The sequence below is a fragment of the Saccopteryx leptura genome, chromosome 13, assembly GCF_036850995.1.
Source record: "Saccopteryx leptura isolate mSacLep1 chromosome 13, mSacLep1_pri_phased_curated, whole genome shotgun sequence".
Taxonomy (NCBI): Eukaryota; Metazoa; Chordata; class Mammalia; order Chiroptera; family Emballonuridae; genus Saccopteryx; species Saccopteryx leptura.
This window is the reverse complement of record NC_089515.1, coordinates 20,655,607-20,682,444: the sequence shown is the minus strand read 5'-3', so window position 1 is coordinate 20,682,444 and position 26,838 is coordinate 20,655,607. Positions and strand designations below refer to the sequence as shown.

Sequence of the window (26,838 nt, the reverse complement as noted above, 5' to 3'; positions counted from 1 at the left end):
CTACCTTCTAACCTGATTTTCTCCTTGTGAGCATGTCCATGTTCTGTCAACCAATCATCAATAATAGATCAATCAGCAATTCAGCTCTCTGACTGTGCTTTCGACATAGAGGAACAAGTCTCTTTCTCTCTTCTCTGGTCTTGATCAAAGTGAACTACTTGAATGATTCCAGAAGAAAGAAGTCCTTATCTAAAGGCTTTTGTATTCTTCAACCCTACAGTTTAGTAACGCTTTTACAGAATAAAATCCATAGTGGAGAGAGGCCAAGTAGGAATCCTGCCCATTAAGTCAATGTGGTCAAATATGCAAACTAAGTTTTGGAATAAAAGTTAGCCATTGCTTGTATCAGCCCGATGTCTACTTACACTTCTTCTGATAATTATATCCTGACCTTTGAAACACCACCTCATCCCTCTCAGACAAAATTCCTCCTTACACCCAGTCTGTTACTTTCCTCCACCCTCAGCACCAGAAGTAGGCTTGCAGGCCTAGCATTCAGAATATCTCATTTCCCTGAGGACAGCAATTGGATCAGTGATGCACATATGACTCAAGGTAACATACAATTATAGTCATCACACACAATTCGAAAATGAAGCTGGAATTATTGATGGGAGCGAAAAGCATCTCTTACTATTGGTTTGAAAACAGTAAGCATTTTTTTTTTTTTTTTTGGTATTTTTCTGAAGCTGGAAACGGGGAGAGACAGTCAGACAGACTCCCACATGCGCCCGACCGGGATCCACCCGGCACGCCCACCAGGGAGCGATGCTCTGCCCCTCTGGGGCGTCGCTCTGCTGCGACCAGAGCCACTCTAGCGCCTGGGGCAGAGGCCAAGGAGCCATCCCCAGCTCCCAGGCCATCTTTGCTCCAATGGAGCCTTGGCTGCGGAAGGGGAAGAGAGAGACAGAGAGGAAGGAGGGGGGGGGGTGGAGAAGCAAATGGGTGCTTCTCCTATGTGCCCTGGCCGGGAATTGAACCTGGGTCCCCCGCACGCCAGGCCGACGCCCTACCACAGAGCCAACCAGCCAGGGCCAACAGTAAGCATTTTTAAAAGTCTCATGGAGACATATCTTTGAGGGAGAAGATAAAGCCAATCCTGAATAGAAAAGGCTCAAAAGGCAGAGAAGCTAGGCTAAATTCTGATCATCTTTGAGTTTTTTAATATGGACCATTTAAAAGCTTGCCCTACCTGTACACTTTCAGAGACAAGAGGATATTTGTAGAGCAAAATGGTTTTTAAAAAATGAACTCTGAAATTAAACTACTTGAGTCCAAATCCAGGCTCTGTAACTCAGCTGTGTGAACTGGACTCTGCCTCTGGATTTTACCTGCGAAATAGAAATCCTCGGGTGCCCTCCAGGGAACTGGAAGGAGGGGATCAGCGAGGGAGTGGTAAGCACTTAGGACAGGCCTGGCCCTGAGCATCTATCTGCTCCACTTGCTAGAGATTTTCAGTTAAGCAAGCCTTTAAATCCCCTTTGTTGATTAAGCAGGGTTGATGGGGCCTTTCTGTTCACTGCTAATGTTAGGGTGTGGCTCAGCAAAAATTGGCTCAACCAAGGGTTCTGTTTCTTTCTAATGCAGGGAATTAGCTCTGGAAATTATGCAAGGGCTACTCAACCATGGAGGACAAACCTTCCATGGCTCCCCATTTCCTATAAAGACCAAAGTCCTTACCCCGGCAATTAGAATCCTCAAACAATTACTTCCAATTCATGCTCCCTTCCTTGTCAGCAGGATACAGCGTCCTTGATTCAAGGTAACATAGTTCAGCAATAACTTGGCCTCTAGAGTACTGATTTCTGTGCCTCCGGAGTCAGCGTGTGCGCGGATGAACCTCTGAAAAGTCTGTGTCCCAGTAGACATCTCATTAGATAGTTCTAGGGACTAGAGCACATCATCCATACTGTGCTGCTCACTTAAACCATTAGTGTTTGAATGTGGAACTGAAAACCTAGACACCTCAAGTGTTTATGTGGCTTAGAGAACTAGTCATATCATAACAGATTAAAATGGCCTCTTCTAGATGAGGACCAAGAAGAGGTGTCTTTCTCTCCATATAATGTAATTACATACATCGAAATATTTAAAAATGATGCTGGTCTTAGATATTTCAATGGAAATGCTTGACATGTTTAAATGTCATCTTCCTTTTTTCTTCTTGCTACCTCCTCCTCCCTCTTCTCTGTCAGGAGAACTAGCTCTTTCTCCCAAGTAATACTTCTTGTTGAATGTTTTTCCCGAGCCACAGAATTTTAGACCAAAAAGTGATCTCTCAGATCCTCTATTACAGTCTTTCTCAAAGTCTGTTCCATAGGATACTTACATTGTTAGATTTTAATAGATTGGGGGGAAAAAAGGTCCTTTGATAAAATTGGTTGGTTGGTGCTGAATTAAATAGCTTTCTTTCTACATAGCAAGACATCGTAGAGCCTTCAACATACCAGCTAGCTACTGTTACTGTGTGGTCAAGGAACAAGGAGTAGATTTTATTTCTTTGTTAAAATTTATTTGATCACAGAACCAAAAAAACTTTTTTCTTTTATTTATTTAGAGAGAGAGAGAGACAGAAAGAGAGATGAGAAGCATCAACTCATAGTTGTGGCACCTTAGTTGTTCATTGATTGCTTTCTTATATGTGGCTTGACCGAGGGGCTACAGCTGAGCTAGTGACCTCTTGCTCAAGCCAGCGACCCTGGGCTCAAGCCAGAGATCATGGGGTCATGTGTCTGATCCCACGCTCAAGCCAGAGATCTCAGGGTTTCGAACTGGGTCCTCAACATTCCAGGTCTCTCTATCCACTGCGCCACCACCTGGTCAGACCATAGAACCAAATTCTCATGACGCATCTCTACGGACATTTTATTCTGAGTATCGCATATGAGAATATATGGTTGTGAGTCTAGGCTCCTTGTTTTAAACATATAAGAGAGAAAACCAAAAAAACCCAAAACAAAACAAAAACAAAACAGGGAAAGAGAAATGGATAAACCGGCCCAGGTTTCACAGGGTTAGGGGCAGATCCAGGGCTGGACTTCGGGCCTGCTGGCTGCGGATCCAACAGCCATTGCCCAACCCGCAGCCCAGGTCACATCCATCTTCTTCCACGCGGACAACTAGCTCCATACTAATAATAATATTACCTTGCTTTTATAGAGTATCTGTCCTCCGAAATGCTCAGAGCACTTTCATATGTATTGCTTCATTTATCTCACTTGAGTAGCTCTGAATGAGCTCCAAGTAAGTTAAGGGAAGGAAACTGTCACTATGTCTCCCTGTCTGGTGAGCCACATGCTTCTAATGGTGACAATGATATTAAACTCTCCGAACCCTCTCTCTGGTCATCTTTACCATTAATAGTAAATCTGTCTTTTTCTTTCTTTCTTTCTTTCTTTTTGACACAGTTAACTGCAACCATGGTCTTTTAAGAGCTGATCCAATGACAGTGGATGATTCAAGAAAACCGGTCTGGCCTGACCAGGCAGTGGCGCAGTGGATAGAGCATCAGACTGGGATGAGGAGGACCCAAGTTCGAGACCCCGAGGTCTCCAGCTTGAGCGCAAACTCATCTGGTTTGAGCAAAGCTCACCAGCTTGGACCCAAGGTCGCTGGCTTGAGCAAGGGGTTACTCAGTCTGCTGAAGGCCCGCGGTGAAGCACATATGAGAAAGCAATCAATGAACAACTAAGATTTCACAATGAAAAACTAATGATTGATGCTTCTCATCTCTCTCTGTTCCTGTCTGTCTGTCCCTGTCTATCCCTCTCTCTGACTCTCTGTCTCTGTAAAAAAAAAAAAAAAAAAAGAAAGAAAGAAAAAGAAAAGAAAATGGTCTGTCTTGATTCTTTAGGCGGATGCAAAGCTTTGTTCCAGTGCAGCCCCAGCAGCCCGGCTTCGACAGAGGCCGTGAAATACACACACACCCCTTCACTGTGGACCACTCCCTCAACGGGCGCTTCTCTTCGAAGGTGTGATGGGACTGCAGTGAGGCCCCTCATGGCCTTAAATAGTGTACACCCACTTGGGCCAAATAATACATTTGCTCGCTGTCCAGGCACCTGTTTTTCTAAGGACAAGTTAGATGAATCATTGCCTTCTACCCTCAGACCTCAGAGGAGGCTGAGCCATGGAACACTCTCCTCTGGTAGAGCCTGGGGAGGGGACACAGACAGTCAAGTTGAGTTTAAAGTCAAACTTGTCCCACTAGATTGGCCAGATGTAGTGCTGGGATTCAGCCAGTTCGCACTGGTTTGGCAGAGCCGATACCTAATGTTTTGGTGAGTTTGGCAAACTGGTTGTTAAAATGGCATCTGTAATCAGGGTTCTCTCTAAAGTGGGCACCTGGGCAGCCACCCAATATGGAAATCACAGCTTTACATTCCTTACTCTTTTTAACGTTCATCAGTGCAACAGTGTATTCTAAGCACCGTAGTAATGTTTATCATGTCCACGGGTGAAAAAAATGGCAAGTGATGACGCCAACCAAGAAGCAATATGGAAATACCTTAAATAACAGTTTTATTGTTTTATGTCAGGTATTAATATTTTTTCATTAATATTTTAAAAGTCTTATAACATAATTTAGTTTTGTGTACCTCTTTTGTTGTTCTTATTTTAAGTATTAAATGCATAAAATAATAAACTACCTTTCAGTATACCATTTTTTTATACTTAAAATGGTCATTAGGGCAGAGAACTGTTGTTAATTTGAATCCCACCACTGGCTAGATGCCACTGGGGGCAACTGTCAGTAGCAATCTTGTGACGGCTCTGAACAAGAAATATGAAATGTGTATTTCCTGTCACTCCCCAACAGGTCCAAAGATTCCTTTCATTTTAAACCACCATTTTTGGTGTTCCTTAGGTCAATGGGAATGTTTTCCTTGGTGCCCATCAGCTCCTCAAAATGTTGGGGGGATACTGCTCTCTTCTAATAAAAGGACTGCTTAATTTACCCCAAGAGAAGAAACGTATCAAAAAATGCTAGTTTGGGACCCTGGCCAGTTGGCTCAGGGATAGTGTTGGCCCGGCATGAGGATGTCCTGGGTTCGATTTCCAGTCAGGGCACACAGGAGAGGCAACCATCTGCTTCTCCACCCATCCCTGTTCTCTCTCTCATCCCCTCCTGCAGTCATGGCTCGACTGGAGTGAGTTGGCCCTGGGCACTGAGGATGGCTCCATGGCCTCTGCCTCAGGCACTAAGAAAAGCTTGGTTGGAGCAACAGAACAATGCCCCAAATGGGCAGAGCATCACCCCCTAATGGGCTTGCCAAGTGGATGCTGGTTGGGGCACATGCAGGAGTCTCTGTTTCTCTTCCTCTTACTAAATTAAAAAAAATTGCTAGTTTGGAAGTTAGGAAACTTAAGCTCTATCCTCAATGCTGCTGCAAATATCATTTGGTTTGGCCCAGACCTATTCCACTCAAAAGTATATTCCTAAGAGTGAGCATGAGATGAGTAACTTGAATCTGCTGTTTACTAATCTGGTCTCAATTCCTACATACTTCTTGAACAAGTATATTTCACTGCATTGAGCATTATTCTTGTCTTTAAAGGTGTTAAATCTTGCAAGCCAATTGCTTTATGTGTTGGTCAATCAAAGAAGCAGCAATTTATTTCAGTGTTATAGGGAAAGAAAACCTGGTCCCCTAGGCTTACTGCAGTAATGTGTTCATCTCCCTCATGGACCTCGCTAAGAGATTATCAAGGGTAATTTTAACAACTCCGTTTTCCTTTACAGACTGACTTGCCCAAACTTCTCTAAGGCACAACCGCAATGTTATAAGTTCTTGTCTTTTCAGTCCCCATTTTAGGCCAAATCAAGAGCACGGAGAATTTAATTTCTGCATTTAGTCGAGAAAAAGAGAGAGAGGCAGGGAGCTAAACTTACTGTTTCATTTACTTTTTCTATTTAGTTGTGCATTCATTGGTTGCTTCTTGTTTTTGCCCTCACTGGTGAGGCAAACCCATGATCTTGGTGCTCTGGGACAACATTCTATCTACTGAGCCACCCAGCCAGGGCCAAGAGCAAGGAGGACTTAAATGTATGTAGGTAGAGACAGATAGTTCTGGGCAATTACCACTGTCATGATTCTCTTAGCAGCTAAAAATAATAACTACTAATATGAATATAGTCCCTTGAAGTTAATAGCGCAGTTTAATGTGTGTTATTATCTCTAATGGGCTGAGGTTTACAGCTCACCTCTCACTATGCTAGGGTTAAGGACAGAGTGATGGCCGAAAAGGAGAATTCTGCCTGGAGAAGCCAGAGTAGCTAGCTACCTAGGCTCCCCGAGAAGAGGACACCTGCAATGCCCTTGTGTTATATCTATCACCTGATTTTCTGGGTACCTAGATGGTATTGGTTCCAGATAGTATACTACAGAGTCATGGATTAAAAATACAAGTCATGGCGCTGGCTGGGTGACTCAATGGACAGAACATAGTCATGGAGCGCCAAGGTTGCAGGTTTGATCCCCGCACAGGGCACATATAAGAAGCAGTCAATGACTGCACAACTAAATAGAACAATTAAACAGAACAACAAGTTAGTGATTCTTTCTCTCTCTCTCTCCCTTCCCTGCTATCTCACTCTATTTCCTCACTCTCTCTTAAAACAATGAAAAAAAAATTAAACAAATAAAAATATAATTGTCATTAAAACTTAGTTAAATAAAGGTTCTTTATGTATGTACTTTGTTCAACTCAAAGGTTTCAAAGTTAAGCTGTAACTATATTTAAACCTCCACCGGGTCTCCGTCTTACATCACATGCATCTCTGCTGCTCTAAGATCAAGATATTATACATTAAGAGTTTATGGCCACTTAAAATACACACAATGGCAGCAATACGGTGTATCCACAGTTTCGAGCTCCCAAATCAGTTTGACGTCCACTAGGTGGCGCTCCATATTAACGCAGTTCCTCAGTGTTTATGGAAAGAGCCAGGGACTTCTGCAGTTGAGGGTCTCTAACTTTTGTCTGCCATTATTTGGCAAGGGGTATTATGTCTTTGGGGCATTCTAAAAAATTAGCTGTGTCTCAGAACTCTAAAGACAATCTGTCTCATCAGTTCCACTGAAAGACAAAGCAAAGATCAGATATAATATAGCTGCATCACCTCTCAATAATTAATTTTTAAAAATTGGGATGAAAACACATCATACCCATTGCCTTGAGACACAGTCTAACCAAACTGTATTTTCTGTCCTTCTAGAAAACCAATACACACTGTGTGAACATTTTTAATATTGAAAAGCAAAAGCAAATCACTTATCAATGTAATCAGATGCCTCTATAGCAGGGGTCGGGAACCCTTTTGGCTGAGAGAGCCATGAACGCCACATATTTTAAAATGTAATTCCGTGAGAGCCATACAATGACCCGTGTACATTACACATTATCCAATAAAAATTTGGTGTTGTCCTGGAGGACAGCTGTGATTGGCTCTAGCCACTCGCTACCATGAACATGAGCGGTAGGAAATGAATGGATTATAATACATGGGAATGTTTTATATTTTTAACGTTATTATTTTTTTTATTAAAGATTTGTCTGCAAGCCAGATGTAGCCATCAAAAGAGCCACATCTGGCTCTCGAGCCATAGGTTGCCGACCCCTGCTCTATAGCAAGAATTCCAAAGAGAGAGGGAGAAACTGAGAGAGATAGAAAGCGAGAGAGAGACTGCTGAAAGGGTGATAATAAGGTTGATAAAAAAAATTTAGGCAAAGTGAACTTGAGAAACAGATGGTGGATGAAAATAAATACATGACAATGGGAGACTGCAAGGGTGCTCGGGAAAGAAGGTGGGGATGAGAAAATGTGAGTCAGTGGAAGCACTAAAACAAAGAAACCACTCAGGTCATACCTTGGGCAATGCATACTTGGGTAGCTTCATCTGCGCAAATGCGTTCCTTCGGTAGGACACGTAGTAATGTGGCCGTCCGCCTGTTGTCAGCTGGGTCAGAAACACACGGGTTGTAAGAGGAGCTGCTGTGAAAGTGACAGGTACTAGCAGAATGGCCACTGAATGAAAGGAGGTAGCTGCCAGCACATCGGTGTGAATGACTACTCTGGACAGGTGTAAGGAATCGGCGTTGAGTTTAAAAACAACTTCAACAGTATATGTGAGTTGGTCAGAGGCCCAGACTGAACCCACTGGACAAAAAAACAATTCTCCGATTTGCACTGTGTGGCTCGGAAGCCAGGAAACATTTTCAGTTATTACTAACTGTTAAAAATACAAACCTCTAGGTATATTGGATCGATGTTCATCAGCAGCCTGGCTATCCAGCCCCAGGCCATACAAACAGGTCCCCAGGCCATATCAGAAGGAAGTGGCCCAGGTCACACACTAGCAGAACTAGAGTCTCACATCTCCGGGCACTGAATTCCAGTTTGCCGCTGGGACACTGATGGCTGTGAGCAGGTCCAACACACACAGTGGTGCTGCTGACAGACTCAAGTCAAGTCAGGTCCAAAGTCATTCTGGATCTTTTTCTCCAGAGAAGATTTCTGAGCTTCCCCACCCCCCACCCCCCGCCCCGTTCCACACAGTCCAACGAACCCCGTGGGAGTGAGAAGGGTGTGTGTTAAGGGTACCACTACCAATCTCTCTCTCCTTTGTAGCCATTTCTCCCCTCAACTTTACTGAGATATGATTGACATATACCAACGATTTTCAACCAGTGTGCTGCAAGAATTCTAAAACATGCAATACCTGACTATTTAGTCAGAGGCACTGACCTCTTTTCCTTTAGATTGTCAAATAAAAAAATGACAACAGCCAACACAGCAAGAGCCATCCAGTGTGAATGAATCAAAATTCTACCTTTTTTTTTGTCAGATCAGTAAAAACAATGTTATTTTTTGGTGTGCTGCAGAATTTTAGTAATTAGTTTATGTGTGCCATGAGATGAAAAAGGTTGAAAATTGCTGACACCTGTAAGTTTGAGGTAAAATGTGATGATTTGATACATATTTATAGTACAAAATAATCACCACACATAAGTTTAGTTAATACCTCCATCCCTTCCCCTAATTAAGATTATTGTGTGTGTGTGGTGATATCATTGAAGATCTACTCTCTTTTTTTTTTTTTTTTTTTTTTTTTTTCATTTTTCTGAAGCTGGAAACAGGGAGAGACAGTCAGACAGACTCCTGCATGCGCCCGACCGGGATTCACCCGGCACGCCCACCAGGGGCCACGCTCTGCCCACCAGGGGGCGATGCTCTGCCCATCCTGGGCGTCGCCATGTTGCGACCAGAGCCACTCTAGCGCCTGAGGCAGAGGCCACAGAGCCATCCCCAGCGCCCGGGCCATCTTTGCTCCAATGGAGCCTTGGCTGCGGGAGGGGAAGAGAGAGACAGAGAGGAAAGTGCGGCGGAGGGGTGGAGAAGCAAATGGGTGCTTCTCCTGTGTGCCCTGGCCGGGAATCGAACCCGGGTCCTCCGCACGCTAGGCCGACGCTCTACCGCTGAGCCAACCGGCCAGGGTGAAGATCTACTCTCTTTACAACTTTCAAGTCTACAATACAGTCTTATGATGTATGTATTATGTAATACTGTGCTATGTATTACATCCCTTGAACTTACTCATTTTCTAGTGGGAAGTTTGTATCCTTCACCAACATCTCTCCATTTCCCTACCTCCTAGTCTTTGGAAACCACTACTGTACCCTCTATTTTTATGAGTTCCTGCAGCCACTCTTCACCCAAATTTCTGGAGTTTAAATGTCAGCTGGAGTTTGCATACTAAAATGTCAATGTATGCTTTGGGTGACTGTTCATCAGACACATAAATCCATGACTAGAAAATTATCCTAACAACAATATGTGGCCGGATCACCTCTTAGTCCTTGTGATGAGTTACAGAGTCATGTTCATAGTGGCATGGGTAGAAAATATCTGAAGCTCTACATGTAGAATTGATTGTCATATTTAAGTCATATACGTGGGTTATAAATGGTTATTAGAAAACAGAAAAGGTTCCCGGAAGGAACACTGACAGAGAAATGAATGAGAGAACCAATGTGTGTAACCAGTTCAATGTCACTTGATAATTGATGCTGAAGTTATCCTAGTGCTCATTACTCATTTCCCTGAACCAAAAGAAAATGTCTGTGTGTGGTGGGTAATTGTTTGTGATACGTTTTTAAAGCACATTGGCTGGTGTGGGCATTTTGAACATTTGCTTCCTCAAACCATGGGATTAAATATTCTAAATTGTGACTTCTTTCTAAATAAATATAACAGTGTGCCTCAGTCTTCATGAAATCACATGTATTTGTGTGTGCATGTGTACATTTACTAGTTATATACTAGTATAGCATCTACTAGTATAGTGTATATATATATACTGTATATAGTGTGCCTCTACCATTGTTAACAAGGAAAGAAATAACTGAATCTGCCCTGGCCGGTTGGCTCAGCGGTAGAGCGTCGGCCTAGCGTGCGGAGGCCCCGGGTTCGATTCCCGGCCAGGGCACACAGGAGAAGTGCCCATTTGCTTCTCCACCCCTCCGCCGCGCCTTCCTCTCTGTCTCTTTCTTCCCCTCCCGCAGCCGAGGCTCCATTGGAGCAAAGATGGCCCGGGCGCTAGGGATGGCTCTGTGGCCTCTGCCCCAGGCGCTAGAGTCGCTCTGGTCGCAACATGGCGACGCCCAGGATGGGCAGAGCATCGCCCCCTGGTGGGCAGAGCGTCGCCCCATGGTGGGCGTGCCGGGTGGATCCCGGTCGGGCGCATGCGGGAGTCTGTCTGACTGTCTCTCCCTGTTTCCAGCTTCAGAAAAATGCAAAAAAAAAAAAAAAAAGAAATAACTGAATCTGCAAAGGCCATGTCCAATAAACGAAGATGTTCCTGAAATGGTGAAAAGAAGTAAAGCATTCTTGCTTCCTCTCTCTTCTAAACACTCAGGCAACCTCCGCTTCTCAAGCTGTTCCCACTCTCTTAGGAGGTGAAAAAATGTGTCTGAATACATCTCATCTAAATTCTCTTCATCCTAATGACAGTCGGTGCATGACAATAATGGCTGATTACTCACCATGCTTTCTCTGCCTCCCACTACCTCTAGCCACCCCACAGCTTCCTGTTCCCACCAGCTTCTCTATTTTTAAGGTGGGTCTTGGGGAGGAGGCTGATTGGCCGGCCATTCCCCTGACAGGAAGAGACTGACATTTCTGCTCAGTCCCCACTGATGACTGATGGGAGCTTTGGAATTCAAACGAGGGGGAGGAACAGTCCTGGGACAGTGCCTCCCTGACCCCGTGTTGACAAAGTCTTCCAGACCCTGCCCAAAGGAGCTAATTAATATTCCCTTAGTACAGACGCTTTGATACTTGGCAATGCTTCTTTTGTAGAAAAGATAATGCTTTCTTCTTTTCTTTTTACTCTTAAGGTAGAGGAGGCAGGCAAACAGGGCTGCATTAGGGACAGACACAGGAAAATACCTTTGAGACAATCAGTAGAAGTGGATCTCTCATACCTGAACAAACACGTAGTCATCCTGCACAATCAAGGAGTCTGGGTCAATGTAGCCTGGGAAAGGTTTGTTTCTGTTGGCCTCGGTGCAGTTCTGCATTCGGCAAGTCAGGTATTGTGAATCTGAAAGGAAATGGGGGTGGGGCGAGATACACAGGTGGCATTAGGGTCAGAGTGGATGTTATTTCCCTTGCTACCTCCAAGTCTTTAAACAAACCCCCTCATTCTCTGCCAACCACACTACTGTTGTCATCACTGTCATTATGATTTTACTCACATGCTGTCAACACCGTTACCTCTGTCTCCCAGGGCCTCTACAACTTCTGCCACCCGAGAACACAAAATTCCCACTCATTCTTTCTTTCCCTTCTAGACCAAATGAACATATTTTCAACCACTGGCAATAATACTTGTGCTTCCATAGTGATTTTTCTCAATAGGCTTCACTTCCACACTTTGACCTTTGATTAACAGATAGGGGAGCATGCACAGGTATGTGATCATCAATCATCTCAGGTTAGAAGTGCTGCTGTTATAAATAATAAGGTTCTATGGCAAGATAAAGGCTTTTCTTCTACTAATTATAAGTGAAACAGACGGGATTCCCGAGTCAAAAATTTAGTTCTCTTTTTATAGAGGAGTAAATTAAGACCTAGATTCTCACCTGAGACTCTACAGCAGATAATAAGCGCATAATAACTCTTGAATAAATTTGATCTCTGGGGGATGTATATTGTGTCAGAGAGGTTGTCCCTGGTTTTCAACCACAACTATGCTGGTCTCTCTACTATTCAGATGTCACTTCCTTTCTCAAAACTCCTTTTGCCTCCTTGGATTTAGAATAAATTCCTTTGCACTGCCCACCAATCCTACCTCCTCTCTTGCTAATCTCTTCTTCTCTTCCTATGATTCTGTAATCTGTCCTACCTGTCGTTGAGAAAGTTGGCCAAACTCTCTACCACTATAGAACCTTTGCATGTCTACTCCTTCTACTTAAAATGCTTCTTCTCAGGTTATTTCCAAAGATGGCTCTAGATTTCAGCTCACTGTTACTTCTGAAGATCTTCCATGATCACTTTCTATCATATACCATTCTGTGAATTCCCTTCATGAAATTGATTATTTACCCTTCAAAGTGATTTATCTAAAACTGCCTTGTTTGTTATTTATTGCTCACCCCCCCATCATCCTTGTTTGTTATTTATTTCTCACCTCCCCATCATTAGAATATAATCTCCGTGAAGACAGAGACCTACCTCTTTTTTTGTTGTTATTCACTGCTGTACCCCAGGTTCTACTACTATTCCTGGCACATCATAGGCAATAAATTCATTGAAACATGCCTTTTTTTTTTAATTAATTTTTTTTGTTTATTTCTGAAGCTGGAAACGGGGAGAGACAGTCAGACAGACCCCCACATGCGCCCAACCGGGATCCACCTGGCACACCCACCAGGGGCAACGCTCTTCCCACCAGGGGGCAACGCTCTGCCCCTCCGGGGCGTCGCTCCGCCGTGACCAGAGCCACTCTAGCGCCTGGGGCAGAGGCCAAGGAGCCATCCCCAGTGCCCGGGCCATCTTTGCTCCAATGGAGCCTTGGCTGCGGGAGGGGAAGAGAGAGACAGAGAGGAAGGAGGGTGGGGGTGGAGAAGCAAATGGGCTCTTCTCCTACGTGCCCTGGCCGGGAATTGAACCCGGGTCCCCTGCACGCCAGGCCGACGCTCTACTGCTGAGCCAACCGGCCAGGGCCTGAAACATGCCTTTTTATTGGGATGTATCTTTTTGAAGGAAATAGGAAGCTATTTTACCTTATTTGTTTGATGCTTAATGAATGGTGAGCTTGATTTTAGGACATTAGAGATATATGCAGAAATCTTTTATTCCAAATAAAAAAGATTAATAGATAATTATTTATGAGACCAGGGTAGGATACAAGGATTCACTAGTTTCCCTTAAGGAAATTTCCACAACTATCCTTTCCTTAAGGTACCCCTGTACTCTACCAGGAGAGTCACTTGAGGTGACCAGCACATTTGCTCCATCTGAACAATGACTGATGTGTTTGTTGATAAGCTCTTAGGAGTCTGATGGAGGAAAGTTTCACCCACAACCTCCCTCCATCTGGCTGCCATATGTAGAAATGACAAATGGGGACAGCTCTCAACTCCTCTGACCCATCAAGTCCCACTGAAATCCCTGGTGATGAAAACTAAAGAGCCTTCTAGTTGCCTCTCCCTGTCTTCTTTTTCAGACACTCTAATACTTCCATTTTAGACCAGAACTCAAGATGTTTGTCCTTGAAGACAATTTCTGGGACTTAACCTCCCAGAATGGTCCTCCCTACAGTACAGAAAATCTCTACATCACAATTGCATACTCCACTGGACCCTTTTAAAACTTTCAGTTGACTTCTATTTTTCAAAAGGTAGACTAGAGGTCATAGAAACAATGGAAATTGGCAACTATGAGACCTGGGCTTGAGTTCTGGTGTGGCCACTTATTAGCCGCATCATTCAAAGGAAAGCACTGAGTCTTCCTGAGTCTTGCCATGTTCATTCATAATGGTGATGCCAATGTCAACTATCCCGTAGCCTGGCAGTAAGAGTGAACTGACGGAAGTAATATACATGCTAAATGTTCAACACTCACACTTTTTTTTTTTGTATTTTTCTGAAGCTGGAAATGGGGAGGCAGTCAGACAGACTCCCGCATGCGCCCGACCAGGATCCACCCGGCACGCCCACCAGGGGGCAATGCTCTGCCCCTCCGGGGCATCGCTCTGTCGTGACCAGAGCCACTCTAGCGCCTGGGGCAGAGGCCAAGGAGCCATCCCCAGCGCCCGAGCCATCTTTTGCTCCAATGGAGCCTCGGCTGCGAGAGGGGAAGAGAGAGAGAGAGAGAGAGGAAGGAGAAAGGGAGGGGTGGAGAAGCAAATGGGTGCTTCTCCTATGTGCCCTGGCCGGGAATCGAACCTGGGACTCCCACACGCCAGGCCAATGCTCCACCACTGAGCCAACCGGCCAGGTCCAACACTCACACTTTTAAAAGTGTCTGTCTTTGTCAATATGGATAAATTCTGTTTTCTCTTTTGCTATCTTTCACAATGATTAGATCAGCTTGGGGCACACAGTAGGTCCTTAAGAAGACTTCGCTGAACTGAATTGGAGTACTCTGGCTGTATACCTGCATCAGGTAATGGTGGTGACTTGCCCAACCTTCCCTGTCTCTTTGCCGGAAATGCCAAACTGGATCTGTGGGCTTCTCCTTTCTCCATGAGACTCAGAAGTTCCCATACGCAAGGACTAATCCTTTTGGGTCGATGCCCATTTGAGGTCTTCCTACTTCCATGCCCCCACTAGGTTTAGGAAAGGCCATTTAACCCCAGTTCTAGTAAACAGAAAGTGAGAGGGTTCTTCTAAGGAGCTGGTATTGAAATCTTGCTTTGAAAGAGTATATAAGTATTTGTAGAAATGCTTAATATATTTTACATGATAAAAAGATGTGACCAGTTAATAATGTTTTATCAACACTCATTTCTTAGTCTTGAAGATTAGATCATGGTTGTATATGATGTTATCATTAGGGGAAACTGGGTAAAACTGTACTGTCTTGGTAACTTTTCTGTTTATCGAAATTTATTCCAAAATAAAAGTTTCTTGAAAGTAGGTTACCAAAATATGTGCATATGGACCCAATTTTGTGCCAGCTATATATATATATATAGACATATGTATATGTATGTTTGTACAGGAAAAAATGAATAGAATATATATATATATATATATATGTATATATATATATATATATATATATATATATATATATATATATTGCCAGTAGCCATGGCCAGGGCCACCACTACAGCAGCCTCCTGGCCCATGCAGGTTCACATTGGATTTGGACAGTCGGTAAAGAAACAATGGAGCCAAAAACGGATGGGCTGTCACTTTTAATTCTAGCTTGCACCCGGCGGGCAAGTAAAATTACACACTGGGCTCCAAAACCCACTCATATTCAGTGCTCACAAAGCTACTGACTTATCCGAGTTTCCTAGAATCAAAGGTTTCTAGCTCACCAGCCTTATTCTCCTCAGTTCCCCATCTCCTTCCTTCTCCAGCGTTAAACTGCACAAACTGGCATCTCACTCAGCACTCCGCCATCTTGGCTGCTTCTCCTGGCCTACTCCACGTGGCTTTTTTCTGCTCTCCTCTCTGCTCTCTCCTCTAATGATAATCTCAGGAACCAAGAGCACAAGCTCTCGTTCTGCCCCCATTTTATAGTGTAGCTTCACAACCTCTAATCCAATATACAAAATAGGGAAGTCTCTAATACAAAGTCACTTCTCTGAGGCATGACTGGACTGTACCACCTCACATCAAAAAGGGTGGGAAAGGCTTAATCCCAAAACCAAGCCCCAGGCTACAAGGATTCTCAACACACATTAATATCACCTGGGCAACGGCCTCACGTGGGCAGCGCCATTTTTAACAAAGTGAGCATAATACATTTTATCTGCCCAACAATATATATATATATATATATATATATATATATGTCAACAACAGTATAGCAGCGATGAAGGGAGGCAGACAACGACGTGCAAATCTCTGGTCAGCACCCTCTGGGTCAGGCCAGGGGTCATCGTGGACTTGCGAGCTCCAGCTCACAAGAATTAGAGAACCATCTGGAATCCCTCCAGCTCCCTCCACTCCGGAGTCATCCTGAGGAGGAGCTGTGAAATGAACCTGTCCTCAGGTGGAGAATTACTAAAGGTACCACTGGGTGGCGCCAGAAAAGCCCCGGGAAGAAGACCAGAAGGCACTTCCTGCTCAGAGTGGCTCAAAGCAAAATTTCGAGTGGAAGGGAAAGGCTCAGTGTCACGCTGCCTGCCCTTGGTCAAGCACCCCTGGTTCGTCCCCCTTCTCCTCCTAACGGCAGCAGAACAAGACTGGCTGGACTTCATAACCAGGGACCAGTGGCTCCCACTCCCATTGGGGCTGGCTGTCAGAGCGTTAGTCCTTTGAGTAGTGAGTTCTTTCATGCTTGCTGAGCCCCCGGAGTGAGTTTTTTATTTTTATTTTCAAAAAGTAAAATTAGTTCCAGTTCTAGTTTTATTAACTTAAAATCATGTTTGTTTGATAACCAATTTATGAGAACAAGAAGAACATATATTTGCCTCTTTTTAATGTAGCCTTAATTATTTTTAAAATAAATCGATCGTACCCTGGATGGTCAGGAGGCACGAGGAGGTACATGAACATTCGTGCTGCTCAAAGGGTTAAGTATGATGAATTCTTTCTATGTTCAGTTCCAGGGAGTGTATGAGGTAATACCATTGGAAGTATCTTGTAATTTGGCATTAATTAACATCAATTAATGTATGCAACTGTTAGACTTTAGAACTGATTCCATTCCTTTCTTTCCCCACAAAGATGTTTGCCTCGCCGTAGGTAATGCGGCCACGGCGCTGCTCCGCATCCGCGCTCTGCAACAGCTGCTGTTTGGAATCATGGAGCCCCGGTCCACCCAACCCCAGGACAATCTACAGAAAGGAAGCCGCCTTTAAAAGGCCAGGCTTTGAGCAGAGCAACAGGGGTTTACAGCAAGCTCCAGGCCTGCTCCTGTGGTCTACCCAAGCAATCAGCAGCCCTCTTTAAACTCTGGCCTAGAAAGCGGGAATGAGGAACAGCCATCTTGCCAGTGGCTGTGACGACCAAAGACGTCAGTTATAAATGTGTTGGGTCCAGTGCCTGGCTGGACCGTGCTCAGCGAATGCTGCCTGTGCCGGTTATTGAAATCCTCCCTCTTTAATCACCAGGCCTGCTCACTGTGTTTCAAGGGAACCAACTATAAAGTATATTCCAGACACTGCTGCCTGAGACATTATCGTTCCTTATAGTCAATGTTTGGTTTGGGTTCAAGTCCCCCCCCCCTTTTTTTTCCAAGTGAATGTAGGGGAGATAGAGAAACAGAGCCCTGCATGTGCCCTAACTGGGATCCACACGACAACCTCTGTCTGGGGCTGATGCTCTGCCCATCTGGGGCCATGCTTGAAACTGAGCTATTTTTAGTGCCTGAGGTGGAGGCTCCACAGAGCCATCCTCAGTGCCCAGAGCTGATGTGCTCAAAATCAACTGAGCCATGGCTGCAGCAGTGAAAGAGGGGGAGGGGAGGAGAAGCAGATGATCGCACTGGGCCAACACTCTACCAGAGTCTACTGGGCAGAGCCTGGGTTAAAGTCTTTTAAAGTAATTTTTTTTTTAAACACCATGAAAAATATTCTTGTATTATCAATGGTGGCAGACATTGTGGGCATGTGTTCTGAGTTGCAATCAGGGCAGAACCGAAGAATCAGCACGGCCAGGAGGAGGGCACGGAGTCGCCCTGGTGCCCAGCACCCAGGGCCGGCCAGTCTATAGCCCGTTGTTCCACGAGCACTCCCTCCTGCTGGAGTGGCGTTCTAGACCAGTGGTCCTACCTTGTCTCCAACGTGCTGGGTGACTGTGAGAAGGTCACTCACCAAGCTAGGCTTCAGACTTCTTCTCCATATAAAGAAGGTTATTAGAATCTCAGAACCAAAACAGGATGTTAAAAATCAGACTATGACTTTATGGTGTGACAGGCCTTTATCCCACTTTAACCATTGAACCTGTCTCCCCCCCCCCCCGCCCCAGTCCCCGAACTCCCCCCATCCCCCAGTTTCTGACCACACAAACAAAGCTCTCTCATGTTGCTGGCTGCTCTGCCTTCAGGGTTCCTGCTTTCTCTAAACATCATGTTCGTTCCTGCCTGAGACCTTTTGGCCATTGAGGGCGCTCCCCTGGTTTGAACGGCCTTTTTCTGTCCAGTTACCCTATCCAAACACTGCCTGGGCCCCCTGCTGCCCGGTTTTCCCTGTGTCTCAGGCAGACCTCTCCCTTCCCGCCTGTCTCCATCGACAGCACCGCTGTCCTGTGGCATTAACCTCCAAAATAACCAGACACGTCTCCGCTGGGGCAGGAATGTGCTGAATGAATCACAGCCTTTTTCTTCTTTAACTCTGGAAAAAATTGAGGAAGAGCTCCTTCTTATAGGTGATGAACTCCAGGCATAGGGATGAAATTTGCAGAAGTCCAAATGCTAGTAAACAACAGAGCAAAACTACCCATCATGGATCTCCGGGTCTCTATCCCCTGATTCCATCACTCTCCAAAGACTTAGTGCCAATTCCTTTACTACACATAATATGGTATAAGGCTCATTTTAAACAAAAACATCAACCATGTAGGCAAGAATAAGTATTTTGAAGCTCTCCCCACACCCATTAATTTTTAACTTAAAGCAGAATATACCTCTGCAGCTAATTTCTTCCTTTTGTTCTTCCTATTGTTCTATTACTTGTTTTAGAACCTTCTTATTAAATATTCTCACCCAACAAACAAACGCACACACACATACACATGTGTGCACAGTGTGTCAACAAGCTTGTGCTCATATACACTCCGTTTCTGTCAAAGTTCTAGAGCCCTCTGTGGCATGTACCAGGTAGAAATTAAGGTCTTCCAAAGTGAGGGTGTAGCCTTGGGCCCTGAAAGAGTTCACAGTAGTGAAGAAGGCTCTGTGAAAATGATATACTTAAGTCCTGGCTGGTTTGCTTAGTGGTAGAGCATCAGTCCGGTGTGTGGCTGTCCCAGGTTTGATTCCTGGCCAGGGCACACAGGAGGAGTACCCATCTGCTTCTCCACCCCTCCCCCTGTCACTTCTCTCTCTCTCTCTCTCTCTCTCTCTCTCTCTCTCTCTCTCTCTGTCTCTCTCTCTCTCTCTCTCTTTCTCTTTCTCTCTCTCTCTCCTCTCTCTCTCTCTCTTAACCTCCCCTCCTGCAGCCATGGCTCGATTGGAGCAAGTTGGCCCCAGGCACTGAGGAGGGCTCCATGGTCTCTGTCTCAGGTGCTAAAAAATGGCCCCTACTGCAATGGAGCAAGGGCCCCAGGTGGACAGTACATCACCCTCTAGTGGGCTTGCTAGTGGGCGCCCTGGTTGGGGAGCATGCGGGAGTCTGTCTCTGCTTCTTCTCCTCTCACTAAAAGAAAAATAAAATAAAGAAAAATGACACACTTGGATCAGAAGTCCTTTGGCAGGAGAGCTTTCAGCAGTGCTTTCTTCTATGAGCTCTTCTGAGTTTGGTCTGGTGTAACTTCCTAAGTGCCGTCTTTTATTGTTAGTCGTTGGACATTTAGGAGGCCATGATTACTACACAGAAAGTTCTGGGATGATAATATATTATTATTATTATTATTATTATTATTATTATTATTTTGCCAAGCACAAGGTTAGGAATTAGAGACACGAGAGAGAACACAGAGCATAATAATTTGACAGCAAGAAAAGTCACTCGCCAATCCCCACACAGCGTGACCAGCGTGGCCCAGGAGAGGTGCCGGTGCAGCGCTGAGGACCCACATGTGAGGGACATCGACATCCAACCTTCACACCTCACCACGGATGGTCTCCTTTATGCGGGGACTCTGCCTGTGACTCTGCATTTATTCACTTGGCAGGACGCAGAACTGTCAGGCTGTTAAGGTCGAAGGTAGAAATAACTTCACTATTCATTCTACCTCGTACTGGAGACAATGAGCTGTGCTGGGGACAAGGGTGGGGATCCCACAGAAGGTTTCAGAGAGAAGCTGAGGAAAGCCGGGAAGGCTAGTGGGAGCAGTGACAAGGATGAGTCATTGTTACAGAAAGGGGCTCTGGGCATGTGTCAGGGCTGGGGGTCCTCACTGTGAGAAAGTCATACTAGAAATCCAGTTTAAATAAAAAAAAAATACAAAGTTATCTGTAAGGTCACACCTAGCCATGAAAAACTGAGAAGTGCATTTGTTCCAAACTGTCCAAGTTAAGTTTACAAGGAAAAGTGGCTGGGAGGAAAGAGACAGAGGGAGAGAGAGGAGGACGAGCAATATCAACAAAAGAGAAGAGAAGCACAAACACAAGTGGGAAGGAGGGAGGTGGGGGGAAGGGAGGAAGAAATGAAAGCAGTTTAGTGCACTTGGGAGAAAATACACAGAATCACAGAATCCCTTCTCCGGGGTATTTTTGGGGGTGGGGTGTACAATACTTACTTAGATATATTCACGTGGTATTATATGATTGATTACAGGCCAAAGAGTCAATTCAAGAGACTGCCTCTGAGACATGTGGGTAGGTTCATTTCACTATTTTTGTTTAAAGATTTTATTTATTAATTTTTAGAGAGGGGGGAGAGAGAGAGAAGGCAGGAAGGAGTAGGAAGCATCAACTCCTATATGTGCCTTGACCAGGCAAGTCCAGGGTTTCAAACCGGCAACCTCAGCGTTCCAGGTCAACACTTTATCTTTGCACCATCACAGGTCGGGCTCATTTCACTATTTATTCACTCTGTAACTTTCTCTTTTTATTGCCCCCAACATTGACTATCATACTTAGACTGTGATAGTAATCCCACAAAGATTAGTAAGGTACAACCCCTGCCTTCCATAGTGGAATAACAAGACAGGTGACAGATTTCCCTGGCTTCTCTATACTCTAGTCATGTAACTTGTCTGTTATACCTCAACCAGGCCACACGCGCTCATACTCCATATCCTTCGCATGTTCTGTTCCATCTGTCTGCAATGCTCTTCCACCAGGAAGATGCACAGCGCTTTCCGTTACTTCCATAAGGACTTGACTAAAATATCAAATGTCACCTTACCAGAGATTCCTTCTTGGACAGCCTTCTCTCCTTTAATTACCATCTAATCTCTCTACTGTGTTTTATTTTTCTCTCTACAACTTATCACCACCTGACATTATGTATTTGTTTATAACGCCCCCCCCAGTAAAAGGTAAACTATGATAATGGGGCTATTGCAGCGTCCCCGACTACCCATCACTCATGCATGCCTAGAAGAGCTCCAACCACTGCACATGTCTAACAATTTTTACTGGATGAATGAATAATGGGTCAGGAGTGAGACAGAGCTGGCTCCAAATTCTAGCCCTGAAGCAATGGCCAAAACATTTCATCCTTGCAAGCCATGTTTTCCTCATAGTTAAAAGGAGGAAAGTGACAAAAGGGTCTACTTCTAAGAGTCCTGCAGCTGAAATGTAACCCTTGCAGCATCACTAACAGGAACGTGATGCATGGTGTCAGCATCACCGTGGCCCGAGAGCGCACAGGGCAAAGAAAGGGGATGTCTGAGGAAGTGTTGCAATCTTTATGATACTGCTGTTTTATTTTTTAAAGCAGGAGTGAGAAGCATTAGGCACTTTCCAAACAGCTGGACATCGCCGCTTGTACGTGTTATGTGAACTGGCGCCGCTGTGTCCCGGGCATCCAAGGACCCACTAGAAACCCAGACCTCTGTTCTAGAGCCAATGTGGGGGGATGACAGGTTTCTCTTGTGCATCTCTGTTCTCTCATCCTCAGGATGGGACTTAAGGGCACAGATCTCCGCACAGAGGGGAGGACACACAGGTTGCAGGGGGAACTGCACAAACTGGGTACAAAGATGCGAGCCTGAAAGCTACTCAGCTGAGCCTGCGGCCATGCAGTCCCTCGGCTTGTCCATCACTGTGTGCAGAAGCCCATGCTACATGTTCACGCTTCTCCGGTTGGTTTTCAGCGTTGTCTCTAGGCTACTAAATCAGGAATAGTCAAAACCTCGAGACTTCTGCAGTATGGAAAACGAGGTCAAAATGACATTGCTGGAGAGAAAAGCAAAGCGCCCCTGTCCAAGCTAATCCCTGATGCCTGATCCAAGGACAGGCGGAGAGAGGCGAGAATGCATGTGCCCATGTGGTGGCACATGCCGGGCTGCACAGCCTGAAGCTGAGCGGAAACGCAAACACCTAACCTCTTCCCTAGAAACTCTGAATAAACTAACTGATTGAAAATGGAGGTAAACGGAGACTCTGAAATGTGGGGTCTAATAACGTCATTTTGCGTTCTAGCAATGGGACTCTGGCCGGAGTGGGGGAGACAACCTTGATATTTTTCAATTTTTATATAAACGCCAAAGTGTCCATCTTATCTAGAACATTAAAGAGAGTTGGTATCTTTTGCAGGTTCACTGGAGAGGAGATACAAATAGCAAAGGAAAAAAAAATTCTTAACTACATTCCTAACTCAATAAATGCATATTAAAACAATATGAATAATGCCCTCCGTTTTGCTCAGCAGAGGAATTATGTTTAAAGAAATCCTTCATGCCCTGGCCGGTTGGCTCAGCGGTAGATCGTCGGCCTAGCGTGCGGAGGACCCGGGTTCGATTCCCGGCCAGGGCACACAGGAGAAGCGCCCATTTGCTTCTCCACCCCTCCGCCGTGCTTTCCTCTCTGTCTCTCTCTTCCCCTCCCGCAGCCAAGGCTCCATTGGAGCAAAGATGGCCCGGGCGCTGGGGATGGCTCTGTGGCCTCTGCCTCAGGCGCTAGAGTGGCTCTGGTCGCAACATGGCGACGCCCAGGATGGGCAGAGCATCGCCCCTGGTGGGCGTGGCGGGTGGATCCCAGTCGGGCACATGAGGGAGTCTGTCTGACTGTCTCTCCCTGTTTCCAGCTTCAGAAAAATGAAAAAAAAAAAAAAAAGAAATCCTTCATAATGTCCTGGGTGAGAGAGAGCTTGCAGACACACATTCTCATCTTGAGAGAGCGTGCAATGATGCAAGTGTTTCAGAGGGCAATGTGCCGTCATCTAGGGAAACTTAAAATATATATACTCTCAAACCCAGGGTTTTGGTACCTTCTCGTTCAGCAGTGCTTGCTCCTGGTATAAGTGAGAATGCTCATTAACCACATAAGCAATATGTATGGATGTGTGCGTCTGTCAGCACTGTTCGAAACAGCCTAACAACTATATATCTATTCACAAGGTAAGTGACTAGGTCAGAGTTGACTGCATCGTGGGAATTGTGTAGCAATTCGCCATGAGGTGGCTAAATTTACATGTGCTGATACAAAACGATTTTTAACTTGTTGTTGTATTCACTCACACTGCATTTGCCGTAATGGCTTTACAACATGTGCATCTATGAGCGTGTGTCTACGTGCACAAACATACACATTTAGCTGTCTCAGCCCTGGCTGTACTTGAGTGCTACTTACCCTTTACACTGTCGGCACTCCTGTTGTTGGTATAAAAGTAACCCACGCTTATAGTAACAACTCTAATGAAACGCCCGCTGGCTGATTTCCGGAGGGCAAGGGAGAGCTGAGGGCTACGTCACCTCCCTCCAGCAGCTCAGTGACGCTCGCCCTATGCAGGTATTGATCCGGGTGCCACTTAGTATATAGACATTGGATTGGAGGGCTGGAAGATGGGAAGTAGAAATACTCTCACTCAAGACCAACATTAGTGGGATGATGGTTACATGGAGTTTTGAGTTTCCTTTTATTTTAGCTGGTGAAATTCTCCTTTGAGATTCATTTCAGGAAGAGTTTTGGTTTCACAATTGGGTAAAGGGCAGTGGTTGTTTTCCCTAGTAAAGAGATTAGTTTGGGAGCAAGCTGTTATAAGGTTACTTAGTCATGCCAATCGACCCTCAGGCCAGGAACTGACTCCTGTCCCCTGTCCTACCTGGTATGGATCATCACCAGTACAGAAACATACAAATCACCAGTTGGGCCTTTCATTTCGGGAAGTGAAAAAGGTCAAACTTGGGATGATGTTTACAGAGGAGCATAAATGTAGAATCATACATCCATGTGTAATTGTCATGTGGAGACTTCTGATAAAAATTAGGTTCTGGCCTGACCTGTGGTGGCGCAGTGGATAAAGCGTTGACCTGGAATGCTGAGGTTGCCGGTTCAAAACCCTGGGCTTGCCTGGTCAAGGCACATATGGGAGTTGATGCTTCCTGCTCCTCCCTCCTTCTCTCTCTCTCTCTCATTCTCTCTCCTCTCTAAAAATTAATAAAAGTAAAAAAAAAAATTTTTTTAATTAAAAAAAAAAAGTTAGGTTCTTTTTCTCTAAAATCACACACACACACGCGCGCACGCACACACACCACATGGCACAAAAGTTCAGGGAGTTAGTGTATTTTTTACACTCATCCATTAGCCCCATAGAATGCTACAGACTCTATGATTAAAACCCTAGGGTGAAAGGCCCTACTTTACAAAAAAACATGACTATACAGTGAGACACACATATATGTATTAAGTCAACACATTTTAATGTTAATGTTTGTTGACTTAATAAATATATGTGTGTCTCACTGTATAGTCTGAGCTGCGGTTTTGTACAAAGTATCAAAATTAAATAGGACACAATTTTTTACAAAGCTTCAAATCCAACAGTTTGATCACTACTTTCTCTGTAACTGTGTACATGATATACTCATACACAAACCTGCCTATATTAGGTAAATCAGTAAAATGCAGGATCCTTTTTTACTTCTTGGATGCTCTGGGCAGCAGTTTTACTGTCCTGGGGACATACAGTGTGTGGGTGTAGACATATTGACACACACACACACACACGTGATTTGTAAACATTAAAGCATCTGTTTCCTGGACAAGGACCTATCATTTTGTCCTCAGTTGAATGTGGGGGCCAATAACAAATGCCACATTCAATAAATATGTTTAAAATTTTCCCATAAGGACCCCTCTGTGATTGACTGTGATGGAGGTTGCTCTGTTCATCTTGCCTCCTGAGACAGAGGTAATCTGATAAAGAATCACACCCTTGCCATGACTGTCAACTACAGCACATCCAGGTTTCACAACACCACTGGCAAGAACCATCTCTGCCAGTCATAGACCCTCAGGGCAAAAGCTTCCCAGAGCTTACCTCCCCTCAAATATGAGACTTCAAATGAAACAGACAGTAACTATAAAATGTCATCGACAGAGGTTTTGAAATGAGACTAAAACTGAACTTTGAATAACAAACCCAGATAAGCATTTGCAACCTGTCCCATGGGGAGGAGCCAAGTAAGGTAGTGAGGGACTGTTAGTGTGTCAGACATCTCAGAGCCTTGGCTACACAATTCCTAAACCCATTAAAATTAGACAAAAAAAATCCCTCTTCAAAGTAAAAATGTTTTATATAATTTTTGCATTATCCCCTACAAGATGTATGCCTTAGAATATAAACAATAGGTTCCACATACTTAAATGTTTTACTACCATATTTCCCCACGTATAAGATACTCCCATGTATAAGATGCACCATTATTTGGGGGCCCAAAATTTTTAAAAATGTTATTACACAAAGTTATTGAATCAAGTTTTATTCATCATAAAACTCACATAACTCCTCATGACGGTCAAAACTCCCAATGATTAGCTTGTCCTCACCTGTGTCTGATGATGAATCACTGTCTTCATATATTGCCTCATCCTCAGTTCCATCCACGGCATTTGAAATGCCACAGCCACTGTGTAAGACGCATCCGCTTTTTAGACCCCAAATTTTTCGAAAAAGGGTGCGTCTTATACATGGGGAAATAGGCAAATAATAATAAAGAGAGAAGAGGGATTTCAGTGAGGGAGGGAGGAAAGGGAAAATGTACAGATATTGGAATTCTAGGGGCAACTGATCAACCAGAAGCCTAAATTTGAAATATACTGCCAGCTTCATTGGCTGGCACCTTGCGACTTACCCTGAGCTCTCTCTGCTCTTTTTTTTTTTTTCATTTTTCTGAAGCTGGAAACAGGGAGAGACAGTCAGACAGACTCCCGCATGCGCCCGACCGGGATCCACTCGGCACGCCCACCATGGGGTGACGCTCTGCCCACCAGGGGGCGATGCTCTGCCCATCCTGGGCATCGCCATGTTGCGACCAGAGCCACTCTAGCGCCTGAGGCAGAGGCCACAGAGCCATCCCCAGCGCCCGGGCCATCTTTGCTCCAATGGAGCCTTGGCTGCGGGAGGGGAAGAGAGAGACAGAGAGGAAAGCGCGGCGGAGGGGTGGAGAAGCAAATGGGCGCTTCTCCTGTGTGCCCTGGCCGGGAATCGAACCCGTCTCTCTGCTCTTTCATTCTCTCCTCCTCCTCCTCCTCTCTGTTTCTTTTACTTGGAGCCACATTACTATGTTGGAGAGAGAAATAGAGAGAGAGAGAGAGAAGGAGGGAGGGAGGAGGACATGATACCGAGAAACATCTTTTTTTATATACCCAGATCAGGCATTATGCTAAGATCCTTTACTTCAATTGGTAGGTAATTTTTTTCTTCTGTTTTGTTTTGACAGGGATAACTTTTCAAATTAAATCCTTTTATTGAATTTTCACTCTTGGGTAGTTTCTGAAGATGCTGCCTTTGCAAAAAAAAGTAAAATATAAATAAAATTAGAACTGATATATTTCATGCCTTGTGTAAGCTGAGCCCGAGATGACAGTTTGGCATTATC

At 44.7% G+C, this 26,838-nt stretch overlaps 1 protein-coding gene across 6 annotated transcripts in view; it reads right to left on the bottom strand.

Annotated features, from left to right (window-relative positions):
• SORCS1 (sortilin related VPS10 domain containing receptor 1) overlaps positions 1-26,838 on the bottom strand; it is a 578,632-nt gene that overhangs the window by 126,423 nt on the left and 425,371 nt on the right. For all 6 annotated transcript variants that reach the window (XM_066354763.1, XM_066354758.1, XM_066354761.1 and 3 more), the window contains exons 7-8: positions 11,488-11,606; positions 7,872-7,961 (exon numbers count right to left, since the gene is read on the bottom strand). In XM_066354763.1, coding sequence (XP_066210860.1) covers positions 7,872-7,961; positions 11,488-11,606 — 209 coding nt within the window. The remainder of the gene's footprint in view (positions 1-7,871; positions 7,962-11,487; positions 11,607-26,838) is intronic.